General features: G+C 41.1%; 1 protein-coding gene across 7 annotated transcripts; it reads right to left on the reverse strand.

The window, feature by feature from the left end:
• Window positions 1–282: 282 nt before the first annotated feature.
• PSMA3 (proteasome 20S subunit alpha 3) lies at window positions 283–25,024 on the reverse strand. Of its 7 annotated transcripts, XR_012831143.1 has the most exons (13): window positions 24,972–25,024; window positions 23,940–24,022; window positions 22,094–22,217; window positions 20,981–21,082; window positions 19,507–19,580; window positions 18,835–18,907; window positions 17,808–17,873; window positions 14,136–14,182; window positions 11,671–11,738; window positions 11,483–11,547; window positions 10,816–10,907; window positions 3,372–6,206; window positions 283–1,158 (listed from the first exon to the last, which is right to left on the reverse strand). XR_012831143.1 is itself a non-coding variant. In XM_075712831.1 (12 exons), the coding sequence occupies exons 1-11, from the start codon at window positions 24,990–24,992 to the stop codon at window positions 10,863–10,865; spliced, it is 768 nt and encodes a 255-aa protein (XP_075568946.1). In that variant the 5' UTR covers window positions 24,993–25,024; the 3' UTR covers window positions 288–1,155; window positions 10,816–10,862. The 7 variants fall into 7 exon arrangements, 6 of the variants coding, with proteins under 6 accessions (XP_075568946.1, XP_075568944.1, XP_075568943.1 ...); XM_075712831.1 differs by lacking the exon at window positions 3,372–6,206 and having other exon boundaries at window positions 288–1,155; XM_075712829.1 differs by lacking the exon at window positions 3,372–6,206 and having other exon boundaries at window positions 288–1,158.
• Window positions 25,025–25,076: the final 52 nt, after the last annotated feature.

Raw genomic sequence — 25,076 nt, forward strand, 5'->3', positions numbered from 1 at the left:
CATCAAGGCACTCTAAGCATGACACTGGTCTTTGGTAATATGTAATTCTAGAGTTTAGGTGATGGCTGTAAGTAAATTAGCAAAAATAACGTACTTTAAAATGCCTTTCGTGTATTAGTTGCAGAATGTACATAAATTTTGCCCAGAGTCTTCCATCTATGTGGCACTCAATAGTAACAGGCAAGTACAGGAATATCTGTATCTTAGAGTATTCTTTATAAGAATAGCAGAGTAAGTAGCAGCCAAATAAAACTGTTGAATGTATCATGTGGCTTCCTTGAAGAGAGACACAATAATGAGAAGAGAGATTTCTGGGACGAGTAAGATGTTTTAATTCTGTTCAGTAGTCACATATGGCTCTTGACATACTGCATTTACACATAGATAAAAGAATTCAGAATACACATACAATCACAGCCAAAATATCCTAGAAATATTAAAAATACTAATTCATCTTCTAACACTGATCTTCTTTGTGTGTAATGAAATACTATGCTACTCTGTGTCAGACTTTATAGATATTCAGGACACTTCTGGCTTCTTTTATTTTTGCCTCAAGTGTTTAGTTCTCTTTTTTTTTTTTTTTTTTTAAATGCTCTTCCCCTTGCTGTTTCTGTTCTGTAAGTAAATAGGCAACATTTTTCCAGTGGTGGTTGAGCAAGCATCTGCCTTGCGGTTCAGAACCTCTGTCTGTGTGGAACTGCTGTATTTCTGTACAAATGAAGGTCAGACGCATGCTTCCCACAAAGCTTTATTATCTAAGTGATTGCAGACTGCTCAGACAAGAGTGTGGCAAGAAGTTGTGAACTACTTAGTGTGCAGATATAAAGGAAGAAGATCCCAACAATTGTGAAGTTGGCAACAGAACAGTCAGTAATGGCTAGATTATAAAAATGAAAGGTCAAACCTTCTTTCCTAGTCATGGAGAAAATTGTGCTTTACTGTAAACTATCAGCAGTAAGTTCTTCATATTTATTAGTGTGTGTGTGAGAGAAAACAAAACCCAAACAAACAGAAACACCTGGTAATGCTAAATCCTTACCTACAGTTTTCCCAGCTCTGGCACATTCCTATCTCCATGTTCAGACAAATGGATATTTAGTTATTCAGGCATAACTGTGCATGCTGTTTTTCATCATTTCCTTGTGAGTGTTGCTGCTGGAGAAGACACAAAGTTTAGTAACCCTTAGGAAGCCTGAATTAGTGCATTATATCCACTGAAGTTTAGTAGTGGTTTCTTGAACCTGGTATGGGTATGTTTTGCAGCAGTGCAGTATCTCTTTCTTCTGGATATGAATAATCATGAAAATATTTATGACATGGAGTACTCTAAATGTTGTAAATATTTGCGTGAGAAAAATCTCAGAATTGGGTTTCCTGTCAGCTCTGTGGCTAACAATAATACTCACTTTGTAGTTGCTTTTTCCAGTAACACTAGTAAAAGGATGTTATGTGCTCAGCTTGTCAGAGTAGCTCTTGTTAGCAGCTTCAGAGATCTCCAGGGAGAAGTAGTCCCATTTTTTTTACTGAATAAACTATGTCCAGACTTCGTTGTGCTTTGTGGCTGCAGATCTTAACTACAGTCCCATGTGTTATAAAATGTGTGCAGAAATCATTAAGAAATCGTAATAATAATGATGCATTAAGTGATATGTGTTATTAGCAGCCTAGCACCAAGAGAAGAGGTTTTAGTTCTCAACTGATGTAACTGCTGCTTTCATCCTAGCCTGTTAGCTGTGCGGGGGTGTTTTGGCATGTATCATGCAATCTTTTAATTCCAAACATAAGATGTTCCTTTTTTTTTAAGACTGATTTGGTAATCTTGTGTTTGGACAGAATAGGAGCTGTATTGTAAGAGACTATTTTTATTCTTTCTGGTATGTAATTTTCTATTATGAAAGCTAACATATTTGTGTCAAATTTTGATGTTAGCTCATTTAGCAACTATGGAAGAAGGGTGCCCGTTGCCAGGGTTTACTTAAGATTGGATTCTAAAGCCAGTTTTTGCATGTTTTGTCATGTGCTGTTAAATTATCTGAATATAGATGTTGAATTTCTCTTCTGTTGCCTAGCAAAGGGATGCAAGATACGGAACTTGATTACAAATCCACTCTTGTATTATGCCTAAGGACTACAGGTTCACACTGGTGACAATAGCGAGGCTATTACAACTACATTGGGGAAGTCGTGCAGTGTTGCAACATAATAGCAGTGCTACGGAGAAGCTGAAGATTTGTACAGCAGCTGTCATTTAGATGTGCCAAAGGACCGGTTGTCATCATCTGCAATCAAGTGATGAGTCTGTCTTTCAAAATTTGAAGTAGACACTTGAAGTCAAATCAGAGTTTAGTTACTGTTCTGGGTAGTAATGTTACTTCACGTGACTGCTGAAGGAGAGGATCCTTACATATTTTTCAAAATAACAGTTTGTCTCTGAATGCCAGCAGTAAAGGCGAAGGATTAGATCTACCTGTCATTAGTGAGCAAGCAAACCTTCTGTTTCAGGCTTTATGAACAACTTCTTTTGACAGGCACAAGACGCTAGTTAGTACTAGAAATGCATCCTATGCATGTACACGTATGGGCTATGTTAGTGCATCAGCCATTCCAGTATTGTAAACTTTAATTTTTAAAACTCTCTGTACTTTTTAACTGACTTCCAAATTATCTCTACAGCATACAGCTTTTTTTTCCTGGCTTCCAAGCTGTAGACATCATTACTGATGTGACTATTTTATCTGTGGAAGTTTTGATCTTTCAAGGTGAGAAGAGATGGGGTTTTTTTACAGGATTGGGGGAGCAGTTTCCTGTGTAAATATAGTCAGTCACCAGTCTACAGAGGAAATACGGTTTTAGTGTTCCTGAAATAAACTTAAGTTGAAAACATTTAAATTTGCATCTGAATCTCTGAAGTCAAATCTTGTTTATAAATACTACTGCTTGAGTAACTTCCCATCTAAATCAAGCATACAGGGTAAAACTTGAATGTAAAAAATGTGATTTTGGGAGTCACAGTTATGTATTTTATTGCTGTGAAAACTAACAGGAAAAAGTTTTTAAAGTTTTTAACATTTAAATGCAGTTGCGTGTTGTATTTGAAGAACCTTACTGGAATCTTCCAAATAAGTTAAGCTTCTGAAATAGAAGGTATTCTTCCTTAAATACTTAACTTCTGGTTTCTACTTTGGAGCAAGTGTGGTGACTTTATCAGCCTTTTGTGATACCAGACTGGGAGTAAACGCATACTGAATAGGTGTCTAATGCTATCCATATCTAAGATGTCGATTGATGCTGATATTGGAGAGCTGAAATAGCCTGTTGTTTCACTTTGGCAAAGAGAACTAACTCTGGTTGGATTAATTCTTCACTACCTGTGTTAGTAGATTCAGGATTTTCTTGGTTTTCAGAAGTAGTTTTGAGTGGTCTGTCATGGCCAATCTGAAGTAACAATCTTCCTCACTTATGCTGCTTGTTGCTAGTTTATATCTTGGAAGGCTTCCCCCCCTTGCAGATAAGACTTCTTGCTGCAGAAGGAGCTATGTTAAAAAGTACAAGAAGGAAATAAAGCTGTTAAGAGCTATGTTCTCATATACACAAGCTTTTTCAGGCACTGGTAAGTGGCTTGCTCAGTTTGGATTTTTACTAAAATGTAGCTTTCCATACTTGCAGAGATAAAAAATAGGGTTCTAATACTGATGGTGAGTCCTTGGACATGCTCCGCCTGCCAGCACAGGTGTCACTCTCAAGGTTGTCAGCACCGATAAGCTGTTGATTAAAATAGCGCGTTGTTACAGGTGCAGGTTGTAGAGCAATGTGATCTGAGTGCATCGGGACCGTAGGCGCACGGTCTTCCCTTGTAACTAGTCTCCAGAAAGCACCGTGTGTGCCACTAACAGCACGCAGCCTAGCCCAAAGAAGCAAGCGCTGCTTCTGCAGAGCGTGGCTGCTCACAAGCTTTCCCTTGCTGAAGGCGGTGGTTACATGGCCTTTCTTCTAGGGCTCTTGCTTGTCTGAATGACTTTACTCACTTAGGGTAAACTTACTTTTCGGCCTCAGCTAACAAGACTGCAGTTGGTCGGTATTGATTCTTTTTTAAAAGTATAAATACCCTCAGTCTTTTGAATTAAATGTTTTTAAGTAGCTGCTGTTAGTGAGAATCTACAGTTCGGCTGGTGATTAAATTCTGATTTTTTTTTCCTACTTAGCCACCTTTTTCAAAAGATACTTTCTATTTGTGTATATTGTTTGGAGGCTGTTATTACAGGTAGCTAATTTCCAGGTGGCCACGGAGTGAGTTGACCAATCAACACTGTAATGCACACTTAACCTGTGAATTCATTGCAAGACTACTGTTTGCAGGAGGGTTGTACCTTCAGGGATACGCTTTCCCCTGCAGTGCCGCTTTGAGTCTGTCACCCCATTAGGTACACCAGTACAGCTGTAAACAGAAGCACTGAAATGAGCTGTGTTGTGTGACGTCCAGAACTCTGAAAGAAGAAAATCCATCTCTTTTTGGAGAGTTTAATTGTTCTGGATCAATGAAAGATCTTTTATTAGTGTGGGAGCGATCTCCTCTTTGCAAGCGGCAGAACGGGGGCCAGACTGATAGGAGCGTAGAAACAAGTATTTGGCTGGGGAGAGCAGTTGCTTGTTAAACTGCCTGCCAGGAAACACATTAGGCTACATCTTGATTCTGCCTCCTCCTAAAACAGTATTTCAGATTTTTTTTTTTTTTTTACTATTGCTAATGTATATAGAAAAGTATTTTGGAAAAATAGCCTCTCAAGTGGTGTGCTTTGTAGACTGGGAAAACACCTAGAATTAGAGCTGAAATTGAGCTTTATGTAAGCGTTCTGTTAAAGTCATCTAGCACTTCCTTTGCTGCTTTTGACACCTATTAATGCAGTCTAATGTCCCTGAAATAATGAAAGTAGCAGATTCCTGCTTTTCTAAAAAAACTGCAAACAAGATAAATTTCACACTCAAAAACTTGGGCATCACTTGGGTAGCTTTTTGGGTTTTGTGTGCGTTTGGAATGTGTCAGCTTCTGGGTGAATTTACTATAATTGAACTACTATTAATCTGCTGAAATTGGAATCTTAACAAATGTATTTTGGATATGCAGACAATATGTATATCAAATGATATCTAACTTTATGCAGCAATAAAGCACCCCATGTTCTTTCTAAACTCTTACTTGGCTTGTCTTACCACATCACCTAAAATGGTATTTTCAATGGGTAGTTCTTATACTGTCTTCAGGGGAGACTTACAGGGGATTTAACTTTTTCCTGTACCTGATTATATGCACATGTTTGGACTATAAACTATGCGATGCTGCTGCCTGCTTTATTCTAGTTGTCCATTTTTGGTTGGCACAGCAACTTGTAAGAACCATTTTTAAACAACTGTTTCAGAGTCCTTTAATAGCAATGTACCGAAGATGAGAGCACTGCATGGTGGCCGCTTAGTCCATCTGGAAATAGACTTGGTTTGAGCTTGGTTGTAGATCCCATGTTCTCAAATACTAGAATGCATTTACTGGACAAACAGTAAGGCTACACTCTTACCTCTTCTACTACCTGTTTTCTGCAACTCTGTATAATTAGATGTAACAGGTAGCAAGATGTTCTATGATGGAAAGTTACAAGCAGTTGGTGTCTCAAAATAGCTCTCAATTCTTCAGTAAAAGTAGCTTCGTTGCTGCATGTAACTTGAAAAACTGGTGGGTGGAGAAAAAGCTAGTCCTAGTCTTAGCGGCATACACAACTGAAGGAAGAAAATGAAGGGGAGAGAACAGTCTCCATACTGTATTTTTGGTGCTATTACAGTCTCAAAATTGTCATGACAACTAGTACTATTTTTCTCTTCAGAATCTTGAAACTGTGCCCTTTATTTTAAGGTCATGATTATCTTCCAGCTGACAAATGCTTCAGATACATTGCTGAAGTCACTGTTTTGTGTTCCCTTCTATGGTTACGGTTTTATCTTAAGGAAGAGACTTGCAAAACAGCGCACGTAGTTATTCCCAATCTCCTTCCTTAAGGGTGACTTGGACTACATAGGCAGATAGCATCTCAAGCAGTATTGCGTCTGTATGGACAGTCACACGTTCAGCATGTGGCGCTCTTAACCTCACGCCATCAAGCTATTTTTGGTGATGAGAAGGAAGCAACAAATGACGTGATGTTTGGCATGCTTCAGGTCTGCACGAAACAAATTGTTTGAAATGTTTCCTTTCTGAGAGTCAGCACCAAATACAGATTCATAGTATTTCTTTTGGAGATACTCTTAATAGTATCTGCCACACAGGAAATTTTACACATGGGTTACTTCTACGAGCTGTTCTTGAGTTTCTAACAGCTCAATCTTACCATAATTTTATCAGTAGTACTAGTCAGTTGTAATGACAGTTACTGTCTAAACCAGTAATTTTTATGGCCATGTAAAGGTAGTACACACAATGAAAATTTATTATCCTGATGCAATAACCTAAACTTGATTTTTGAACTCTGCAAGTCCAGTTGCATATTCTAAAATCTGTCCTGGTGCAGTTATGGAGATGTAAGTAAACTAGACACTGGAGCCTATTTTTTTTTTTAAGTGGTCATCTGCAGTTCACCATAGTTCCCTTCTTAATACTCTTTAACAAGGCTTCTGCACGTAGACTTGCTGACTAAATAATTGTAACAGGGAATGTGACACATCCAGTCCTATTAAATATCACAGTAGTGATTCATCAGGTGCTGAGTAACAGTCAGTGGATGTATGAGACTTAAAGGGATTGAGGAAGCATCTTACTGTACATCCTACTCTTGTGTCGTTGTTGGATCTAAGTATTTCTAAAATACTCCTTCGTGGAGGGATGACTTTAAGCAAAGAGATGAGTTGCTCTATACAGTCTTACTTTCTGGTGTTCTGTTCAAGCCTGTGCTTTGGGTCTTATGCAACAGCACATGCTGTTAAAACTCTGAATGTAAAATGTTTCAGCATGGCAAAAACTCCAGTTATGCATTCCATGGGGGTATTTGACTTTGTGCTTTATTATGTATTCCCATAAATGGCCAGAGTCTGGACTAAGGAGGTTACTTGTGGAGCCTGAAGCAAGAAGTGCTGCTTGGTAGGGGCTAATTTATGCTTTTTCTGATACCTTCAGAACTGAAACTTCCCAGTGCTTTGGGCAGAAACAATCCAAATGAGACCATTAAGAATCACCTCTTCCTGAAATCTCCGATTCAGAAACTTTTACCCTGCCCATTTGCTAACCTTGCAATGCATTTTCACATTTCAGTGTTGCACTGAAAGAATAATTGACCATTTTCAAGCCAATTATAAAAGCTAACTTTCATTTTGGGGAAGAGGATCCAAGCCCTCTTTTGTAGGAAAGCATGCTGCCTCTGCTGCTGAAGGCTGGTTCTGGGAGCCTTCAGAGGTCGCTGTCACAGACTGCTGCTGTTAGGTCTATCGTACTGGCCTTGCATGTGTCGCAAGCAGCTCTAAATGGAGCCAACCAGCTGGGCTGCCCTAGTCCCTTGGCATGTTATGAGACTCACTAAGTGAGCTTACTCAGAAGTAGTTAAGATTTAAGTAGGAGCATGTGCTATCCTTTGTCTCAAGGAACAGCTCTTCTGGAGCTTCAGCTCTGCAGACTCTGAGCATACATACGTTCTCCAGACATGCCCCACAGCTGAAGCTACAGGAGACTGGCTGGTGGAAGCTTTCAAATCTTTGTTTTAGCTGCCTGATCAGTTGTTGTTCTCTGGACTTAAATCAAACTCTTCCCCCTAGATATTGTTTAAGCCTGGAGGGTAAGGGAGTATCTACCATACAGCTAGTGTGGTGGTTGGGGTGGGTTTTTTTTCCCCCCTAGTCCTGTACTTAAAATAGAGCCTCTGCTAAAAGTAAGCTTGTTTTTGTTGTTGTTGAGATTTAACATTCTTTTATCTTGTTCTGTAACAGATCTCCTCCTTACTTAAATAATCATCTCAGATCCAGCTTGAGCCCTTCTGGAGCTTACCTTTCACTAAGTGATTTGCCTCGGACAGCTCCATATATTTAGGAAAAAAACCCATGGTCTTCCAACATTTAATCAAAGCTTACTGATGCTGTGCTGTCCCACTGCATTTTTCAGTCTTTGTGGTCTCTGTTGCCATGAGTAGCCACTTCCTTTGTGGAAGATTTCTTCCCCTGCTAAACTTCCACTGTTTGACACACAACTAATTCTCAGTAGCAAAATTCGTTAGAATTGGTATTTAGTCTATCAGGTATGGATGGACTAAATTAGTGAAACATTATGATGGCTACTGCACAACTGTATAATTATTTTCTTAAGTAACTAGCTTCAAATTAGTAAGTTACTTGTTAAATGCAATGTGGTTGTCTCATCGGTTATCCCAGTTGGAACTGCAACTAGGTTAAGGCTACAAAAATAGCTGTAATGGGGAGCTTGCAGTAGTTTTTCTGCTGAAATGAGAGTCCTTCTGGACTAGAAACATATTCTAACATTCCCTGGGCCTTATTGTTAAAAGGTAGCTGTGCTTAATTTCAGATCAAACAGAAGCCTGCTAGCTTTCTGTTTCTAAAGTTAAGGGAAATTTTGATACTAAAAAAAGCTCATTCAGTTTTTTCCTCCTTGAGCCCCCCTTTCCTAAATAAATGCAGATATTTTTTCCCTACCTTGTAATGCTTGCTTTTTTCCTCTTTCCCCATCTGCAGTCAGTGGAAATGGAAAGAACAGATTTTTTCCTTACCATAGATAAGGATCAATTCTCAAACAGGTTAAGCCTATACTCTGATAACTTAGTGATTTAATTTGAAAAAGAACCTTACAGTAATAATCAACTTGGTATTGTTTAACTAAATGTTGCCATGACAGGGGCAAGACTGCTGTGCAGCACTTTATGTACTACTGTCCACTGCAAAATGCACGTACTCTTGCATTGCGTCTCATTGGACTTTATACCCTTCCGCTACAAGCAAAAAAATCAGAGCATGGTTCTTCAAAGGAGCTTTTTAGGTAGCTACTTATTAGAGAACACAGCAACTTGGAAATGCTGAATAAGCAAGTAGGTGGCTCTGTTCCTACCTGTATCTTTTCATATGTTGTAGAACATCTTCCTTCCACTTCATCTTGTAAATATACACAACTGATCCTGCTCTTCTCACTTAACCCTGAAACCTGACTTGTGTGATGTTGTTATGCTCCCTGTCCCTAATTCTGAATGGCTGTCACTGAAAAGATTGGAAGGATGTGCATAACTGCATGAGGATGGCTTTTAACTTCTGTTTAGCAGTTTGTCAGCAACACGTTAGGTACAGAATAAAGAGAAAGTGAAGAGAATCAAGTAGTTCTGCTGTCATATACAGTGAGCTTTGGAGTGCTGATTAGAGTTTCCTGACTGGCACTCAGCAATGAATCAAAGAGCTGAATCAGCAGTAAGCTTCAGTAGTGAATTCAGTTTGGAGAAATGCAACAGCAAGCTAAAGGCTGACTCAGTGTAGCAGCTGTAGTATTGCCTCAGGAGGAGACACTGAAGGAGACACAGTCTGTCATGGTCATGAGTAGTGTTGGCTCAGGCAGGCCTGATCAGGAGTTTAGGAGCCTCTGAAAGCTCTGCCCAGCTGGAGAGGCAAGAGTTCAGGTAGCTGGACTCCAGCTAAGGCATAAGCCTGAGACAGACCCATCTCTCTCTATTGACTTTCCCTTGTCACAAAAAGGAAACAGGACCTGTACCTTGTAAGCCCATTAGAAAAGAGACTATAGAAGGCCAGGTGTTTTTTCAAAAGGAAAAAAAACCTGTATAAAAACAAATCTGTATGGGAAAGCTTTTGTTTTAAGGGTTGGCGATCATTAGTGTGTAGTACTAAAGCTGAGGAGTTTGATTCATTAGAGAAGTATGCATTTTAGATTAAGATGACCATTAGAATTTCAACTGCATGTACAAACAAGACTTCAATTTTAACTGAGTTTTAAGGTAGTGAACAGAACAGTTTGTTACCGTGTCTTTCAAGTCTTTGAAGTGACTAGAGTAGACAGTCTTTCTTCCTAGGAAGTGGGGAAAGAAAGCAGGAAAGCTTTTTTTCAACTTCCAGGAAGGTCAACAGTTGATAAAGCCAATTCAGAAATTACTTAAGAAATTACAGCTGAATGATGCTGTTTAAAAATAGTGTAGCTCTTCAAGCATTAATTCCAGTTACATTGCTTAATAGATCTCACAGCTTTAGAACTTAACACAAGCACTGTTTTAAACTGAGTTAGTTTTTAATTTCTCCTACTCTCCAAATAAGCCTAGGCTTAATACTTCAGATTAAAATTCCTTTTCCTGAACTCCTGCTTGTTATGTAGGCTGTTTGGAGTTGTCAGCTGTGCCCATCACCTTAACCTGTAACCAGCTGTTTTACAGTTAGGTATGTTCTCATCTCTTCTGCCAAGAGCAATCACAGACTGTGGCTATGAATGAACAGCAAATCGTGATACTGGTTAATCAAGGAATAACCAAGTACTAGTTTCAATATTAAAACTATGCCATATAAAGAAGAGACTCATCAAATTTCTAAGCACATTGTTTTTCTGTACCTAGCCTGGCTCAAAGAGTGCTGTCGTAAGAGGAAGCAACACCAGCCCGACAGTATCTTTCCTTCTTAACATCTGTTTTGATACAGAGTACAGTTGCTGCCTGATGATGCTGGCCCATGCTCTTTTGAAATAAAAGCTAACAGACAGTAAAATGGAAAATTTATTAGTGCAAGTTGGTCACTCAGTTTCTTCCAACAAGTACATAATAGAATCCCATGCTTAATACATTATAAACAAACCTGTTCTAAGTTAAGAAAAGTTGAACTTCGCTTGAAGTAACAATGTGTTACATATTGTCATCATCTGATTCATCTTCCTCTTTCAAAGATTCCTGTTTTTTTAAAAAAAAAAGTTTATTTTAAAACTATTTTTAACAGTTGTTTTATAATTCAGCCTATAATAAGCAAAATTAGTTTTGCTGTAGCATCACAATCCTCTCAATCTGTCCAAAGCCTTGTATTCAGCAGGCTAGTTCATATCTTTAGGAGGTAATGCTGAGCACCATCATTACTCTTAGAACAAAAGCAAAGCTGTTAAATGCTGGAAACCTAGCTTTCTCCAGCTGGTTATCTTTAAAACCTGTTCTGGGCAACATGACTTACTACCTCTCCTACTCACTTATACCACTGTTAAAGAGTTAATACATTTGCTTTTGAAGGAGAAACATGCCGCCTGTACAAGCCTGCTGAATTACGCTGGTTTTGAAAGTAAGAACTATCCCTGGATTACACCGTAAACGTCACTATTCTCCCTTCAGAATAACATCACCTAATGCTGATGTGTTGCATGTTGTAACTATGTTTTCCAGCCATCACAACAGCAGCAGCCAAACCTTCAGTTAGTTCCTTCTGCCCTAGAGTTGTTTGTCAAGTGAAGCACCAAGACAACACCAAAGTCAGACCTTACCTTGGCGTATTTTTCTGCTTCTTCCCTGATGTCTTTGGGAACAATTTCATGTTTTCCATTGGTTACTGCCAATAAAAAGAGTACATCTTAAGTAGAATTCACACAAAGACCTTCACATACAGTGTGAATTTAAGATGCAATGTCTTACTTTAGTTACAGAAAGTTATAAATATACAGAAATGCATTACTTTCTCCAACCCAGCTGAGTTCCAGCTCAAAAGCTTTATCCTTTACTTCATCGTGAACTATGTAGATTCTGGAAGGAATAGACAAAGTACAGATTAGAACAGATTGATCAGTAGGCTAAATATACTTTTCTTCCTTTCACAGATTTCTTCTGTGGTTAATAGAAGCTCTCCCCATGCTTTCTCCCCTGCCCACACACACAAAAAAAAAAACCATCAGAGAATTTTCCAGGCTTAATTGCTAATGTAACAATACAATAAATGATTACAGCCAAGATGCAGGTTAAGATGTTCACGTTACCCTAATTAGAACAGACATAAAGATTCAAATACTGCAGAACCAAGACTACATCATCACTGCCTGCTTCTGCTACATTAGTTATAATACAGTTAGGAGTGTCCTGTATTTCCCCTGTAAATCGTATTTCAGTTTACACTTAAGACTAAATCCCAGCACCATAGTATCTTGTGTCTAATTAGAAGCCATGCTAATGGCAAACATGATGGTAATCGGAATTTTAACTACAAGCGGTATTACAGCACATGCAGTACCATCCAGACTAGTAAAATCACTCCTCAGGCTGTGGGATAGAAATGTTAAACTATAACAGCAATACTGATTTGACCGCATCGTAGTATTCAGTCCTCAGTGGCAGGAAACACGTAAACAAACTGTAAGAACCCTGAGTTGCAACATGCACTCAAAACAACAGAACTTAGAATAACCTGTGGCTTCATTTGTTGAGAAGGTGGTATTCCTGAGTTTGTTTCAGAAAGCATTAGTAAGTCAAAAGCTGAAAAATACCACCTATTTCTAGCCAACGTAGAAAGCTTGGAGATAGTGGAGGAAGGAAAGACAGCTTCAGCACCACACTAAGTGCTTCCAGTTAAAGTTTGATAGCAGTATTGTGGAACAGATATAAAGAACAAAGTTAACGCTGGCGTCCAGGGAAATACCACTATATGCTTATGTTCTGCTGACACCCTTCTGTCACTGTTAGACTGGACGTACTGATCACTGCCTAAGATGATCTATAGGCCTTTCTTACCTGTTCAGCTGGTTACAAGCCTTTTGCAAAGTATCCCATTACAAGGTCTTGAAGAAATCACTACTCTGGCTAGTATTTTAGGGTTAAAAAAAGCGATTAAAATCTTTGCTGTCTTGCTAAATGCTACCAAGGAGCTGAATTTGAGCTGAAAAACAGAACTCCCATCTAAAGCTGCTGTTAAGTTTTGCACTGAGGCAGAACTAAACAACAGAAGTCTTTTCATTACTTGAAAATCTGTGTGCTATTTGTGCCATTTTAGAACTGCTTTGAGGTCCTTGCTAGGTTTTAAGAACAGAAATCCCACAAATTCTTTCCTCTAGCTGCTGCCATGACAGCCTCGGACACAAACTCTGAAATAAGCTCACATGCTGTAGTGCCAATGATATAGAAGCATATTTATTACTTCTTTATAACCTTTTAAGCAATAGCCATAAAATGCTGGAGAGTGCAGTTTTGCAGCTGCAGATTATTAAATTTGTGACAAACAGAGAACATGTCCCTGAAGCACTAAAATGAAGTGTTGTGGGTACTTGAAAGGATACTTGTATTTGTTTGAAGAGATACTAATTCAGAAAGTATTTTCAAGATAGTTTACTACTGGCCAATTCATGCTCCACCTAGCAGACAGTCTTCTCTCTTCCTGGTTATCTTTTTTCCCCCCTCACTAGTACACGACTTAGGGAATGGTACCTTTTTTCCCCTGTAAATACACTATCCTCACACAGAGTTTGTGGGATAGTATTTGCAACTACAGGGGATTCTATCACTGATGTGTTGTCCTAAATTACATTAGTAAATAGCAAATTAAAGATTTCCGGTCTTTTCATGTGGTATCATGCTTTATCATTTAAATGAGACCAGCTATACCCTATATATATCCTTAAACAAGGAGTTAATACTTTGCTTCTTTCCTAACCACTTGAGTCTTTTTTTAGGCAAATAGGAAGGCTGGGTCAAAGACCTCAGCTTCACTTCTGGACTGCTAGTTAATGTCTGAAGTACCAGTTCATTGTTCAATCTGCCTAACAAAAAGTGTACAGCTCTTTCTTCAGAAAGAGGACACCAAGGAGTTTCCCCCATCTGTCACCTGGTTTATATATTTTAAAACCAGTGATGATACTCAGACAGTTTAACCTTTAATCCACTGCTGCTACAAGTTGCACCTATAAAAAGTAGCAGATGAGATCTGAAGGCCTATTTTTCACATCCTTCGGCATTTTTCAGCACTGAGTAGCATATCCCATCTCACAAGAAGAGAAAAAAATATTAATAGCAGAAGATACTAGAGTCAGCATGAGGACTCAGCTAGCAGAAATGAAACCTCATACCCAGTTTAAAAGGAGTAGCTTCAGTTTGAAACCATAGCAAGCTCACCAGTATGAATTTTTGTCGAGTTGGAAAAACAGGTTGGAGACTTACATTTTCGCAACCTCTTTAACAACATCACGGCAGGTCATTTCCTTCATCTGTAGGCAAAAAAAAAAATTACACAGCTTAAGAGAATATACTATTTTCAGTTTCCACAAGGCCAGAACATGAGTGGCTGCACACATGCCTAACGAGCTGACTGTTCAGCAGTCATAAAAGTGACAAAAAGTGAAGACTAGAACCAGATTTATTCTCTACGATGAGTCTTTCAGCCTGCTATATGCAAGTCATTCTTCTAGGAAGAATTTTACAACTGAAAGATTCTATGAAAAACACTGTTATGTGGAAACTTGCTCGTTTTGAAGCACGTATCAGCTGGAAGCTTAGAAGCCGAACAACCTTAGCTTCGTAAAAGCCTGACCTGTTCTTAGATGCTTTATGATCAACTGACATAAAGTAACCACATGTACAATATGGGGGAAACGCCACATTTTCACATATAATATTCGGTCTTTCTAGGTTGTTTAGTAACACTTTCGGTCTTGCCAACATTTTATGCAAGCAATTCCGACTTTTAAGTAACGCCCTAAGAGAATATTGTTCCAGTGTTAACAACAAACTGCGTGCCTGAGCAAGGTATCAGCATCTCATTTTATATTTTCTCTGTTATGTCACAGTCTTCTGACTGTTTCACAGTTGATCAAAACAAGGTCTCGTGCCAATTTGCATGACATAATAAACTCATGTTTTGTAGGTCAAATCTCTTGCCAGTCAACTCTTCTGGACTACGAAGTAGTAATATATTCTACTATATTTCATTAATTCAGGGTTGAAACAAGATTAGCCTCATATCCTTTCTCAAGGTTTCATTTGCACAAAGCAGATAGGTGCATTCTTGTGAGTGCGGTATCAAAGGCTGATGTCTGTCATTATGCACTGGAACCAATGGCCCACTCGTCACAAAATACAGTCCAATACATGACACATTCTACTGACGCTTCCTGTAGCGTAAAGTGATTTTCAAGTTCAAAATAAGTTATCCTTTCTTTCTTTCCTTCCCCGTTATTTACACTGGGCTCAGAATGTAACCCATTAATTATATCTGTATTTTCCCATCTCTGTCCGATTCTCAAAATGTTTTCAAAACAGTAGCACAGAAGCTACTTTTGAGACATTAGTAAAGGAATTAAGATGACAGCAGTCCTTTGTTCATGCCGAGTGTCACAGCACTTTCTGGGGTGATGCGCAGACCCACGGAAGCAATGGGCCAGAGAAGAAATGCCCGTGCCTGCTTAGAGAGACACCCCATCGCAGTCCCAGCCCGGGAAGTTTCCTAAACAGAGATCCCTTGCTCCAGCCCTTACATTTGTGACACACAGCATGGGCTGCTGTGTACAAATATAACTTGTGTCACACAAATATTTAAATTACTATGTGTATTTCTGCACATAAAGTTAGTACTGAGATAGTAGCAGACCTTTGGGTTTTCCTATCAGGCATATTTACAAGAGAGAAAACTGAAGTAACTTCATTTTTTGCCATTATCCTTTTCCCATCCCAGGTATGTTAATTCTGCAGACAATAAGAGTAAGCACTGTAACAGTTTATCACAGGAGTTAATTCTGGTTATGTCCATATTATCAAAAAGTTGTACGTAGCATCGGAGCTACGCGAGAAGCATTATAGAAGAGATCAAGAGATTCAAGTACTCTCCACATGACTACAAGTTTTCCCACAGCTGAAGATACCTGACATTTGCATAAAATGCAGCAGATCTGATCAACACAGTGTTTTCTGCTTGCGCCCTCAGCTACATACAAGGGTTTCACATACTGTGTCCCCTCCCAGATATGGTATCTGCTCTGCAGTACCTGTAAGGCGGGTTTAAAGTTTTGACTACCTGCTTGCCTCTTACTTTTCACCTGTAGTCATCTCTGCCACAGGAAGAAATCTTAGCGGACAGGCTTCTGTGGGTGGTATCGCCCCACAAAAGCTTTTGTGCTTCTGTCTTCTTCCCATTTCAGTTTTGACAAATTCAGCTCCTCAAAATTAACTCTGACCTGGAAACCTGCCCAGTCTACAGTTAACAAAAAGCATCGGCATGCAAGACAGGACTTGCTTCACATCGCTGCAATAAGATCATACACGTTACTGAAGACTGCAAACAAGCCATCAAATAAATAAATGCAGTTAGGCCATATGGCACACCACTGTTCCCACGTACTAAATTTTACAGGCTCTACTGTAAAGTTCAACCAATACACACACTTAGTAGCTGAACAAAAACTCAGTCAGTGAAACAGAAGTTTTTGAAAATCCCAGCATTGCCCAGAAAATGAAATTTTTTGGGGGTAGATTATATGTTACCCAATACATCATTATCTTTCTGCCAATTTGCACATGTGGAAACTGAAATGATGATTTCCCAGATGCCACAATTCCAGTATCAAGATCAGATGATCTTGTAGGCTTCTGACTTTTAATTTGGTATTCGAGCATCTGACCAGATTCAAGACTGAATGAAGCAAGTCTAGGAACATTGTAATTTTTTAGTTATGATGCTACAGCACCATAAACAGACTATTCTTAAAAGAATAACCACCATATGAACTCTGAACCATTCCATGAGCGCCCGTGATGTACTTCTGCAGACCAAAACCACAAATAAGGTGCAAGCAAGTAGTAAGTATTAGTACTTGTAAGAAGTAAGTACTTGTAAGAAAGTAAGAATTACATGAGACAGGCCAGGAGTAGGACTTTGTCCCACGTTAACTGTCTCCAGTTCCAAGGGTGTCACATATTAAAACACACGAGAAGGACAGAAGCCTTTTAGGATTCTAACATAGTTCTAAATCAGCTTCAGGCACGCTTCAGTACATTTGAGTAGTTTTCTCTCCAGGGACTCATTTTACACAGCCAACTGTTTGCATGCTAATTCAGAAGACTACGAAACAACTCAGCGCGCACTCACAGAACCTCTTCCTAACACCTGACAAGTCACAGTACTGTGCAAGCAGGAAACGCTGAACAGAAACGGCTCTTTTTGGTATCAGTCATGGTGTGCCATGTAGTTGTACTCTTCCTAGTGTTCAAAGCACTGAAGTCCTTTCCATCAGATGCGTAAAGACGTTTTGAAAGATGTATTACAGTCACGAACAAGAAGCTACTTGAACACATCTTTTGAAAAAAGGTAGTACCTCAACACTAGCCAGCTGGGAAACACCATCTTACCTGGCAAGGATTTTATTTTTCTCCATTACACTTTCAGAGTCATAATATTCCAGCGGTCATTCAGTATTCTGCAGTTCCACTCATTATCCTTAACAAGACCAGCTTTTTTCAACTTTTTAAACATAAGGATCATCTAAAACCTTTGGAAAAAAATAGATATACCACCCTGTACAATGCTGCCCTAAGGTTTTCATTCACAACTAAACACTTAGTTACACTTTTACATTCACTCAATTACTTTGCTTGCTGGCATGCATGGGAGTGTATGTTTATGCTTCCTGTTTTAAACACGTACACTCTACGGACTACCCATTGCCCAGGGGCAAGGCTTGAGAAATGCTGCTATTATAGAGGCTAAAATATCTCCTAGAACATACAAGGAAATATTCCATCTGCATTTCTTGTAATTCATATTTTAGGCATCCAAAAAGGTAACACAATAAGCTAGGAATATTTGTCTTGGAAGAGCACAACAAAACTGTGAAATCATACCTGAAGTTTTTCTATCTCTGTTTTTGCAGCCTGCCTGGCTTTACCAATGGCACACCCCCAATAACCCTGAAAAAAACCAAAACAAAAGAAACAAAAAATATGCACATTTAGTTAAATACTAAGCCCTCTACAGTTCTTACTGTCACTTAGCATATGACAACCCCCACCCTACTCACATAGCAAGAGTAAACCTGGGTATTGTTCTCTCTTGGGGCACATTCCCAAATTGCTGACTAGAACCCAATTACTAGATGAAGTACTACCACTCCTGATAGAAAAGAGAAGAGCTCAGTAGTTCCTGGACAGGAACATAGTGCTCAATTTGTTAAAACAGATTTTTTTTTATTGTTATAATAAATGGAATAGCAAACTAGAATTAGAGAAGTTCTACAGGATCAACAAAACCCAAACCCACCTACCATAAAAATATATTGAAGTGTAAGTATGTAAAAATTAAGCACCTCTATTTCCCTCAACAGCTATGGTATTGCATATATTGAAAGAAAATTTTAAAAAATCAGAACAGTATGAGTGTGTATCATCCTGGGTGTAATACAGAGCTGAAGAGGCAGCACTAACAACAATTAACAAAAGTATCTATTTTGATTTGACTTGCTGTCAGCAGCCAGCCTCAGAGTAGCAGTCCTCTCCTCTCTGTAGCGCTCTCTTACCTGTAGTATTTTGTGAATGGGGTATCACTACAATACGTGCCATTTTTGGGCAGTGCATGGGAATTGCCATTGAGCATAGCCAGGTGGAATGAACTCCCAAATTTCTGAGACACAAGCTTTAAAACTAGTTTCATGGAGACTGTACTTTTAAGAAATACACGATGTGCGTTTAACAAGGACATGCAAATGAGCAAAACCCAGCTCTGTTCATTTTAAGCAGCGATTCACCAGAGATCTTCCCAGGCAAAGACAGAAAACATTAACAGCTCTCTTGGAACAGCACTCACTGTTTTCCTAACTAGGAACTTTTAAAAGGAGAACTTACACCAAGATGGAAATATTTTTTACACACTCACGTATGAAACTCCTGATGGATCAATCATGTATAGTTGTGCACCATCGTCATCATCATAGGACCCCAACATGAAACTGGAGGGGAAAAGTGAAAGCAGAAACATTTCTTCTACCAACACACACAGAATTACAGAGGCTACACTAACTCAGGTTTTCTACATTCTTCTTAAAGCAAAACTCCTACTGTCCTGCTACATTCTATTAAGCAATTTGTCTGAACAGTTTAATGTTACCATGACAGCCAAGCACCTGCAAGTTGCCAAAAACACTTTACTCATCTGTAACTAGACAGCAGATCTCAGTTTATTAGTCCCTTTGTACTAGAGCTGCATAGCAGTTGTAACCTACTCTTTAGGTATCGGGCAAGCAGGATGATTGTAGAGGAAAGTTTTGCTTTTGTCACTGTCACAGACTTAATAGCATCAATTCTTCAACTTTAAAATTCAGGGACAAGCTGTCAGTCTATGTAGAAGCTTGGCATACGGTTATGCAAATCTGAATTCTTCACCTAAGGTTTTACACACACACACAAAGAAAGGGTAAGGGAATCTGTTTATGAGATGAATTGTAGGTTACTAATTCCAAGTTTAATAAAAGACCTTAGACAACCTAAATAGTTCCAGCAGTTGTGAAACAAAGGATCCTTAGAAACAGCATATGTTTGAAAGACTTACCTGCAACCAAAAGGTCTGACAGCACTATATAGTGTGTATGCATGCACATACATAGCCACTCTGTCTGCAAGATGCTAAGCGGAAAAAGAAAAAAAAGTTGAAAACTTTATTTACAGAAATAAGTAAACCTCAAGTAATAAAATTTAATTCTCTGTCTCCCAGATTCATAGAATCGTTCAGGTCGGAAAAGACCTGTAAGACCATTGAGTCCAACCACAAACCTAACACTGCCAACTCCACCGATAAACCATGTCCCTAAGCACCACGGCTACACATCTGTTAAATACCTTCAGGCACAGTGTATTCATTCAACCTCTTCCCTGGGCAGCCTGTTCCAATGCTTCATAACCCTTTCGGTGAAGAAATTTTTCCTAATATCAAATCTAAACCTCCCCTGGTGCAACTTGAGGCCATTTCTTTTCATGCTATCACTTGTTACCTGGGAAAAGAGACCAACCCCCCTCTCCCTGCCCCCTCCTGTCAGGAGCTGCAGAGAGCGATGAGGTCTCCCCTCAGCCTCCTCTTCTCCAGGCTGAACACCCCCAGCTCCCTCAGCCGCTCCCCACCAGCCCTGTGCTCCAGACCCTGCCCCAGCTCCGCTGCCCTTCTCTGGACACGCTCCAGCACCCCAATGTCCTTGTAGTGACAGGCCCAAAACTGGACACAGTATTCCAGGTGCAGCCTCCCCAGTGCCGAGTACAGGGGGATGATCACTGCCCTGCTCCTGCTGGCCACACTATTCCTGACACAAGCCGGGATGCTGTTGGCCGCCTTGGCCACCCGGGCACACTGCAGGCTGTCAACCAACACCCCCAGGTCCTTTTCAGCCAGGCAGCTTTCCAGCCACTCTTCCCCAAGGCTGCAGCGCTGCACGGGGTTGTTGTGACCCAAGTGCAGGGCCCGGCACTTGGCCTTGTTGAACCTCATACAACTGCCCTCAGCCCATCGGCCCAGCCTGGCCAGATGCCCCTGCAGAGCCTTCCTACCCTCAAGCAGATCAACACTCCTGCCCAACTTGGTGTCATCTGCAAACTTACTGAGGGTGCACTCGATATCCTTGTCCAGATCACTGATAAAGATATTCAACAAGACTGGCCCCAAAACTGAGCCCTGGGGAACAGCGCTTGTGACCGTCACCAACTGCATTTAACTCCATTCACCACAACTCTCTGGGCCCAGCCATCCAGCCAGTTTTTTACCCAGCAAAGAGTACACCTGTCCAAGCCATAAGCAGCCAGTTTCTCCAGGAGAATGCTGTGGGAAATGGTGTCAAAGGCTTTACTGAAGCCCAGGTAGACAATATCCACAGCCTTTCCCTCATCCACTAAACGGGTCACCTTGTCATAGAAGGAGATCAGGTTGGTCAAGCAGGACCTGCCTTTCATGAACCCATGCTGACTGGGCCCGATCCCCTGGTTGTCCTGTCAAGACTAAGAAAGCCAGAAAACCCGAGTGAACTGCGCCAATTTCTTACCTTCAGTGGAATATCGTAGCCATAGTTAGATCTAAAGTTAGAAGCCTCTTCTCTAGCTATGTCCGCCAAAGAACGAGCATCTGCCAGAAGTCCCGCTACTGCCTGAAATGAGAATTGTCATCAGCTAGGCCAAACATTCCTTGCAATAATTTATTAATAAAATCAATGTACGGAAGTCTAATTATGTGACTTAACTGTGGTCTTTACTGAATTCTATGTATAACTACCAGTGAATTCAATCAAGGTACTTATCTGCTAGCAAGCTCAAAACATGTCAATGTGATTATATATTAATACAGTATAGAATTATTCCTCTAGGTAAAGTCAATAACCAAAATTATCTTCACGTTAAATAGCGTCTTATGACTACACTAACCCAAACCACACTTCATATTATAAATATTCATATTCTATATGAACTATTGTTTATTATAGTACTTCATCAAAGACAACCATAGCAATATACTATTTTTTTTTCCTGTTTTGTAAGACTACGGGGATTAGAAGCAAATCCAACTCTCTGCCCGATGCTGGCGATGTCACTAGCAGATAGTTTCAGGCATTTCTGTTACACAGTAACAACTACTCGATATCATCTTGACATCGCTATTACGGATCAGCCTGTAATCTGTATGCCAGTCTTTACAGAGTTCAGCTGACTCCCACACTGTTGAGAAAGGAGTCTCGATGATCCTTATCGGTCCCTTCCAACCTGAGATATTCTATGATTCTGTGATCTTGTACGCAGCATGTTTTCCCCTCAACACACTGTATTTGTTAACCGCATAAAAAAAGGACAGCTTTAACACCTGTGCTTATATTTACACTCACATTTGAACAACTGCAGTGCTGCAAAAATTTTTAAAAAACTTTAAACGGTCTCAAAATATGTATGTCTTCTATTTTAAATTTGGACTTAACTTCTGTACGTGTGTGCAATCAAGAACAAATTACAGAAAACAGTAATAAAAAAATCCACTGGCATTTCCAACTATGTACACAAAAACATTAACATTACCTTCTTAATCTACTTATTATTGATTCTGTGATACATAGATTTCTACTTTTGAGTGAGTCCCCTTCAAATTATGAAAAACTAAAATAGCACCTTACCATTCCAACATGTCGATCAACGTTAAAGAGACGTTTATTGGAACCCTCTTCATAAAGCTTGGACAGAACTAGTTTTTCTACTCCAAAGACAACGCCATCTTTGCATCTTATCCCAATTGCTGTACTGAAAGACAAGATAAATATAAGTTTCTCACACAGAACTGTAGTGTAAAATACATAACAGAGAATTAACAAAATACGAGAAACAATGACATAATTTCCCCAGAAGTAGATTTGTTACAGCTCCACTTTAGCATTGAAGACAAGGGGGGGAAAAAAATCAAACCAAAGCTCACTAAACCTACAAACATTTTCTTAAATCAAGGAGGAGAGGGCTGCCAAAAGTGCCTACCCAAATAGTTTTGAACAAACTATACGCAGTGGTGGCACTGTTTGGAGCAACGGCATAGCCGCCGCCCTGCCACCAAGCTGAACAACACTAATATGAAAACCCTGGCTTGTTTAACCTCTCCTTCTGGTAAATTCGCTGTCAATCTAAGAGATGTGACAACTCTCTAACCCTCAAAAAGTGCATCCTCAGGCATACATTACCAACCATGGCATGGACCGCTACACAAAATACTTTCGCTGATCCTTATTTGGCAGCCTGTGGCTACAATCAGACACTTGGGTGATCCAGCCCATGCCTTGCTCATCAATCATCTCACTGCCGCTAGAGCACAGTTGGGATTTTTGCTTTACAGCGCTCCGTTGCATACACTCGAGGGAAGACAGATCCTCTCACAGAAGCTGACATAGCTTTAGCAGAACCTGGATGTCCTCAGTTTCCCGAGGAATGCATATGAAATTATAAATTTACGAGGCCCTGACCATGTCAGTCTTTCAATGCCTCAATTCACATCCATAAAATGGGCTTTTAGATACTGCTACAGCAGCTCTGCTACCATAACAGGTGAGCACCTTACATGTTAATGAGACCCACAATCAGATTTTGTCCCAAAGCATAAAATCTGTATTGCCCTTAACACACATGAGTAAGTTTACTGCCTTCCTGTCCTGGTTTCGGCTGGGATAGAGTTAATTTTCTTCCTAGTAGCAGGCATAGTGCTGTGTTTTGGATTCAGTAGGAGAAGAATGTTGATAACACGCTAATGTTTTTAGTTGTTGCTAAGTACTGCTTATGCTAGCCAAGGACTTTTCAGCTTCCCATGCTCTGCCAGGGGCACAAGAAACTGGGAGGGGGCACAGCCAGAATAGTTGATCCAAACTGACCAGAGGGCTATTCCATACCATACGGCATCATGCTCAGTATAGAAACTGGGGGGGGTTGGCCGGGGAGCAGCGATCGCTGCTCGGGAACTGTCTGGGTATCAGTCGGCAGGTGGTGAGCAATTGCATTGTGCATCACTTGCTTTGTATATTATTATTGTTATTATCATTATTATATTGTTGTTATTACTGTTTTACTTTATTTCAATTATTAAACTGTTCTTATCTCAAGCCAGGAGTGTTTCTCATTCTTACTCCTCCGATTCTCTCCCCCATCCCATCGGGGCAGGGGGAGTGAGCGAGCGGCTGCGTGGTGCTTAGTTGCTGGCTGGGGCTAAACCACAACACTTCCTTTGCATTCTCCACAACATATCTTTTTCTAGGAAGCAAAAGTGATTCCCAGCAAGTGCGAGAAGTGATTTCTGGCAAGCAAAAGTGATTACACTACTTTTACACTTAATTTAAAGCCTCCTAAAATGAACCTAGGGACACAGTTGCTCAGAACTAATTTTAACAACATCACTTTATCTGCAGCGCCATCCTGCTTGTCTAGTCCAATCACAGCGCTTTGAAAAAGGCCAACAAACAGAGAGAGGTGCAGGTATTTGTACCTTACCTACTATTCTCCACAGCTTTCATCGCATATTCAACTTGAAACACTCTGCCGTCTGGAGAAAACGTGGAAGCTGACAGGTCGTACTGAAGAAGAAAACACACTACTCAGAAAAACAAACCCCAATTATATCCCAGTATTTTCAGGAGAAGTTTATTGACTTAAAAACTCAGGACCGTCACCCGCACGCCATCCATGGCTACGCGGGCAGGCTGCCCCCTTACACAAGACGCACGAACAGCAGCGAGCGCACAGTAACAACTACAAGAAGTCACGGCAGCGCTGCTGGATACAGGCAGGCTTCAAAGCCCGTCAATCCGGACGGTGCACAGATCTGAAATGACCGTGCATTATGCAATACTTAAAACCTACGGGAACTTTCTGCGTGCCTTTTAAATTTATTTTCTACTCCTTGAAGAAAAGAGAAATCGGTATTTAAGAGCAGGGATATATCTGAAATGCCTCGCCGTATGTCACGCACCCAGGCAGGCTCCCTCCCTGCCGGCTGAGCACCGGAGGAGCGCGGAGCTGCGGGCCGGGCCCGAAGGCAGGCGGGAGAGCGCAGGAGCTCCCCGAGCTGCCGCTGAAGGACCCGCGGCCACACGCGGGGAGCAGCCCGCCTTTACTCGGGCCGAGGCAGCTCCACGCCCGCGGTGGAAGGCGCTGGGGCACGGCCTCGGTGACAGCCGGCCCCGGGGGCTCGGCCAGCCCCCCGCCAGCCCGGGGAGGCCGCTGCGGGACCCGCGCCGCCCGCCCGAGCAGAACAAAGCGGCCCCTCGGCGCCAGCCTCGGCCGAACGGCGGCCGCTCCCCGCTCCAGCGGAGCCCCCCGGGCCGGCTTCACCCCCGCACGGCCCGACCCGCCCGGCCCCCGCCGCCCCCCGGCCTTCGGGTCCCTCGGCCTAACGGGCCGCGGTGACTCAGCAGCGGCGCCCGCCCGGGCCCGGCTGCGGCGAGGCGGCCGAGCTGGCGGCCCCCCGCGCCCCGCCAGCCCCCGCGGCGGCCGCGCTCGCCGGGGCGGCCGCTCCGCACTCACCCCGGTGCCGATGGAGCTCATGGCGGCGGCGCGCTCAGCCACAGCCGCACCGAGCCCCCGTCCCCGCCCGCCCGGCCTCGCCTCACGCTCCCGACCGCCCAACAA

The sequence above is a fragment of the Pelecanus crispus genome, chromosome 6, assembly GCF_030463565.1.
Source record: "Pelecanus crispus isolate bPelCri1 chromosome 6, bPelCri1.pri, whole genome shotgun sequence".
Lineage (NCBI taxonomy): Eukaryota > Metazoa > Chordata > Aves > Pelecaniformes > Pelecanidae > Pelecanus > Pelecanus crispus.